Source organism: Aricia agestis, chromosome 4, assembly GCF_905147365.1.
Source record: "Aricia agestis chromosome 4, ilAriAges1.1, whole genome shotgun sequence".
NCBI lineage: Eukaryota > Metazoa > Arthropoda > Insecta > Lepidoptera > Lycaenidae > Aricia > Aricia agestis.
The window spans coordinates 3,316,227-3,322,615 of record NC_056409.1 but is presented as its reverse complement, the minus strand read 5'-3'; the positions used below and the strand labels follow the sequence as shown (position 1 = coordinate 3,322,615).

General features: G+C 36.6%; 1 protein-coding gene across 1 annotated transcript; it reads right to left on the bottom strand.

Moving 5' to 3' along the window:
* Window positions 1-587: 587 nt before the first annotated feature.
* LOC121726056 (myrosinase 1-like) lies at window positions 588-5,155 on the bottom strand. The gene is made up of 6 exons (XM_042113276.1): window positions 5,131-5,155; window positions 4,409-4,536; window positions 3,663-4,327; window positions 2,744-3,052; window positions 1,639-1,877; window positions 588-750 (listed from the first exon to the last, which is right to left on the bottom strand). Exons 1-6 carry the CDS (start codon window positions 5,145-5,147, stop codon window positions 588-590), a joined length of 1,521 nt encoding a protein of 506 aa, XP_041969210.1. The 5' UTR covers window positions 5,148-5,155.
* Window positions 5,156-6,389: the final 1,234 nt, after the last annotated feature.

Below are 6,389 nucleotides of genomic sequence, written 5' to 3'. Positions count from 1 at the left end.
TGTGATCTGTGTATCTGTGATTTTATGCAATTATAATATTATAGTGTTAGGTTAATTTTAAAGTTAGTCATTACCTGTGCATGGGCTGTGATTTACGATTAGTTAAAACATTTCTTTATTATTTCTTCTTGAAACCACTTTTCTATACGTCTGTACAAATAAACAAATGAAACTAAAAAATGTTTGTTACAATAATTATTGGCTTAAATTCGTGGTCAGAATCCACCCATACCAAAAAATTATTAATTAGTGGTTTCACACCACTCCAATCACCGCGGTATGAATCGGGAATTCAAAATATTTCAAAAACAGTTCTTCGCTGTTTCGAACCGCGGTTCGAAAATCTGTGGTGTGAACCAGCGGAAGACCCGTAAAAAGTACCGTTCAAGAAATTTTTGAAAGAGTCAATCGGTTAAATATTATATCTATTTAAAATTGAGTTCAAAGATTCCACTTCCACGTAGTAGAGATTTGTAGAGCAATAGTTAAGACTTAAGTAAAAGCTTGAAAAAAAAAAAAAACAATATTTTAATACGGTCAGATATCGTTAATTTATTGTCATTTTCGGCAGGTCTTTCTTATACTTTTTATAATCCATCATCTATCGTCATGGGCTTGGTCATATCGGGCTCGTAACTGAAGTCGAGGGTGCGCGTGCGCAACATCTCCTTGTAGATGTAGGCGGACTTGCGCGGCGTGCGCGTCTTCTCCGGACTCTTGAAATCCACCTCGTATAGCCCGAAACGCTCTCTGTAAAAAAATATACATACAACCGAATGTATTACCTCCTACTTTTTGGAAGTCGGTCAAAAAGTTGGTTAGCTAGAAATGACAGAGAATAAAAAATACTTGAATAGAAAATTATGAATTACACTCAAGGTAAGCATTGCTACAACAGTAGGTAATCCTAGGCGTTTGAGTGAGTGTTTGTGAATTGCCTTTGCTTATGCCTTTTGTAAAATTAACGTCCAGTGAATCTATAAACTTTTCTTGCAAACTTTTAAACAGAATTCTACTAACGGATCGACTCGTACCGTAGACTTACCAAGTTTCATACTGTAAAAATAGACTACCTGATTTTATCGACTACTTAGGGCCTGTTTCACCAGTTTCTGATAAATTTCCTAACTAAAACTAAAAGGCTATTCACAACTTTTTTGACAGAGTCTCCATACTTGATCTGTCAAGTTAATTGGTGGATCGCCTATTCGTCACTTATCAGGAAGTGGTGAAACAGGCCCTAAGTAAATAATACTTATGACCCTAACTTGACTACATACTTAAACCTAGATCTCAAAATCTGTAAGGTCTAGAAAACTTTTTTTTTTACATAAGTAACTTCAGTTCATGAAGATTAAATGCTCAAGACGAAAACACTATCGACACATTTTTGCTTGGATCTTCGAAATTTGCTGTCTTTTCTTTAATATTTTCTAAAATCTAAAAAGGCATTAATAAAACCTAAAGCTCAAAATACTTTTTCGTAATCATAATAGTTCGTCTTTTGTTCAAGTAAAACTAACGTGGCGATGATTCCGCGTCGTCCTTTTTCACCTGGCATATGAAAGACGGGCGTGAGTGTGAAGAGAGAAGGACAATGTTTAGCCCTCTTAAATGATAAAGGACGCATTTACTCACGAGTATCCTTCCAGCCATTCGAAGTTGTCCATTAGGCTCCAGGCCGTGTACGCTCTGACGTCACAACCTTCTTCCATCGCGTCCAGCATGGCGTCGAGATAGCTTCTATAGTAGTCAATACGGTCGTCGTCGTTTAAGCCACCCTGAGACGAGAAACCGTTCTCAGCAATGATCACTGGAGGATTGTCGAAGTCGTCCTTAATTTTAGTCAAGAGTTTATAGAAACCCCACGGAACCACCTGCAAAAACATCAATGATTATTTCGCGAATATTTCATAAGTAGTTTTGAAGTACATACACATTTTATAATAAGTAGGTATATGACGCTTTGAAATATACCTAATTCAAGTAAAACTTGATCATACATTCTCTTAAGTCTTTTCCTTCTTGTGCTCGGCTGATATTATAATATTACAGCGTTGCTAAAATGGTCGCTTTGAAGAATCATGATGTGAATCATAATATGATTCATTTTTCTAAAATCGCAAAATGCAACTCTGCTTGCAATTCATTTCTGTATTTTTGTACTGATTTGACATTTGTCAGTTTGACAGTTTTGACAATTCGTTTGCTGAATTGATTGAGAGGAATTGCTAAATGTGACCATTTTAGCCCCGCAGTACTCCCAAACTAATAATGCGCATGAAAATCTTCGCTAATTGTCGTAATCACGGAAACACCTCAATCTATGAAACGTAAGAGCCCAAAATAATGCTTTTGCATTTTGCACCTTGTTCGAAAGAAATAGAAGTAAATATCCTATTATAGGCGGTACTCGGTACTCGGTGACTGTCGCCGGTCCGTCAATTGTCTCTATTTTTGCCGCGTGCGCCACAAAACCTTTTATTGCGCATGTCCAAATCATGTCATGCCATGGCAACGCCACATTTGGTTACGGTAAAGTCGTAAACAGTTGGCGTTGCCATGGCATGACATGATTTGGACAAGCGCAATAAAAGGTTTCGAGGCATAGTCTTCCGACGCTCGGTAAAAACGATCGTTGCCGAACCATAACGAAAATTTCTATGCGCATTATCACTTTGGGAGCACTGTATCTAGCTCTATAAATAACATTAACATCAAAATTTTAAAAATATTGACATACATTTAACCAAGAAGACGCTCCTTTCGGCCAGTCACTTAGGGCATATCCTATAACACCCATGTCATGTCTATATGAGGGTGAATCGTATACGCCATCTACGGATTCGTTTCTGTATGCAATAAGAGTAGTATAGTGATTAATTCCGAGGAAGTCGGAGCTTCCCCTCACTAATTCTATCTCATCGGCGGTAAATTCTGGAAGCCTTGACCTGAAGAAACCCTGTTTTTCACTATTTTCTGCAATCCTTTTTTTCATCGACGGCGGAAAATCGCCAGTCTTGGAGAAGATTGGATACGCGTATTGTCCCACCTAGAAATAAATTATTACATTAACATAATATTATTATCAATAAACATTTTTGAGTCAACTTTGTGAGTCAGAGAAAATTTTCGATTGAAAAACAATTATAGTAACTCTTAAATACCTACTACTTATACTATTCCAATTAAATTAAACTTTATTATTACAAATAAAGAAATACAATCTATACTCTATACTCTATACTATAATATTATAATTGGGAAGCGTATTTAGAGTCTGTTTGCTTGAACGCGCTCATCTCAGGAACTACTGGTCAGATTTGAAAAATTATTTGTGTTGTTTTGTGTTAGATAGCCCATTTATTGAGGAAGGCTATAGGCTATATTTTATCACGCTAATACTAATAGGAGCGAAGAAATAGAGAAAAGTGTGGAAAAAACGAAATTATTTGAAAGGGCTTATTTGAACGTATTGGAGCAATTTTTATGTTATTTGGCACACATGAAGAATAGACCACGTGAAAGGACATAGGTTCCTTTTTTTGCGGAAAAATGTACGGTTTCCGTGACCGCAGGGAACATCTAGTAAGTTATAAAAAAAGAAATAAAAAATAATATTTTAAATTGTAAGTATAAATCTTTTTACATTTCTTTCTTACTTCGAATTGATAATGATCTTCGCTAGCCTCCATGTGGTCATCATTTTCTGGTTCGTACCATTTCGCGCTTAATGTAATGCCAATAGTACCACCCTGAGTCGATCTGAACTCATCGTTATATATATGATAGGTTTTAGCATGTGCAACTAGTAAGTTCTTAGTACACAAGTATTCAGCGTAGCCAGTGATGTTCAACAGAGGTGCCAAGCTACCATCAGAATATCCTTGGACGCAAACCTCTCGAGGCTCATTCATAGTGATCCAATATTTTACCCGATCGCCGAACAGTTTAAAAACGATTCGGGAATAATCACTGAACCAATCTACTATATGCGGATTCGACCAGCCACCCAAATCTTGAAGCTTTTGAGGTAAATCCCAGTGGTAAATAGTCACCATGGGTTCGATGTTGTACTTCCTCAATTCGTCAATTAAGTTGTTGTAGTAGTCTACTCCCGCTTGATTTATCACATCGGGGAAGCTGGTCGGAAGAATCCTGGACCAGGATAAGGAGAAACGGTAAAAGTCTAGCCCAAGCTCCCTTGCCATCTCCACGTCCCTCTTGTACAATCGATATGATTGATTAGCATCGTCTCCGGTGTCGCAGTTTTTAATGGGGCACGGCACTTGGTGAGCTATACGATCCCAAATGTTTTCAGATTTACCTGGAAAGCCGTTCATATTAACAACCGTTTTAACTTCTTCATTTTCGTCCTGACTTTTGTTAAAAGTTCAATTGCACTCACCATCTTCATTCCATGCCCCTTCTATCTGGTAGGATGCTGTGGCAGTCCCGAATAATAAGTGTTCCGGGAATTTACGAGGTTCCTTCTGAGCATGGCAGTTCAGAACGAAGCCTAGTGTTAAAACTAGACTGAAAAACAGAAAGTAGACATAAGTAGCTATAAGCTATTTAAAATGCTTCATTTGCATGAAAATAATTTCAAAGATGCTGTTAGATTAAGGCGACGTCTTGATAATTTGGCTGTAGCGATATCGATTTTTCTCAGCAATGATTTAATCTAAGAAATTAAAGTTCATTGTCAGTAAGCATCATGTCTTTGTCTTTGAATTATTCTTAGCATAACACTATTGGTCAACATTTATAACACAGAATAATCAATCAAAGAGACCTCTGTAAAAAAGGGGATTCTAATTTGGCAACAGAGGAGGGTGATTTAAGATTCCAAAATTTGTACATAGATTGGTTCAAGCGTACACTTTAATACATAGCTTATATGAAAATATATATTTACGGTTTTTAAATTACGCGACAAAAACCATTTTGTCGCTTACGCCATTTCTTGCTGTTCCATTTCTTGTTTTCTTTTGTTAGAACTTAGAAAACAAGCAATCTAAAACATATCCAACACGGTTTTTTACTTTGACGCGGCGTCACCTTAATAATAATCAACCCATTTCCTTTTGAAATAAACTGTATGTCCTTAAAAAAATAAAGTGTACTCACAACTTTAAAGTTAACATGTTGCTTCCGTTTACTGTTTAGACCCCCTTGCTTGCTTGTATCTTTGTGGCATAATATCACCGCTATATATTCACGTTTTATCAAGATTACTTATAGCTGTTGTCAAAATAAGAAGATCGATAGAGATAAAATTTAAGTGTTTTCTAAAGAAGGCGTGCAGGGTTGATCAACTCGCAACGCCACGCGTAGATGCATTTCTAAATTCATATTACGGATTTGACAGATTCGCAAGACGGCTGTCAAATCCATACAAATTTATGCCGCGCCGCGCCTCGCCCCGCTTCGTCGCACGGCGGTCTGAATAGGCATGATGACAATTGTTTTTTTCTTATTGGTAATTTAAGGACCCTTAAAAATAGAAAAATCGCTGAAAGAATGACTCTGATAGCTTAAAAATTCACCAAGATATGACAATTCAAACACCTCATAAAATAGACCTGCCCGAAACGCTCCATACAAAGTGCTACGAAAGTATGACGTCACTATTTCATAGTTTGTACGCATCGGGAGAGAACTTTGTTCGATAGGTATATTAAATATTGCGTTTATGAAAGTGGTTTCATAACAAAAGTTGCTTTTAATTGCATAAGTTATTGAATGGTATACAAATATTAAGAAATTTAATTGAAAAAAATTTGACTTGCGTATCCAACTTTGACGGCGCGTAACAAAAAAAATACAAATGCTGTCAAGCTGAAATTTTGGGAACACTCATTTTATACTGTGATTTCTTTATTTTATTAACAAAAGGGGTATGAAGATTTTTATATTATGGAGCCTGGCCTACCTATTGTCCGTCATTGTGTTTTTCCGCGTTCACGAATATTTTTTTTCAAAAATGGATAGCTACCATCAATACAAACAAAAAATAATCTTGGACAAAACCGCGTAAGGTGTCATATTTCAAATAAAACTTTGGCAGGTCATATCTTCGAAATGACACTTTACGTAATTTGTCCAAGATTATTTTTGTTTGTATTGATGTTATCTATCCATTTTTGAAAAAAATATTCGTGAACGCGAAAAAACACATTTAGCGGACAGTAGGACGGAGAAAATCTTCACACCCCTTTGCTAATCTTTGACCTTGTCATCATCTCTATTGACCCATCGGTCCGAGTGCCAAAATCTCACCTGTCGTATCACTTCCGATACTGATAGCTCAGATGGAGACTAGACTTTTCCGCAATCCCGCAAACCTTCCATCGTTAAACTGATGTAACTTAGCATAATGTTTTTAA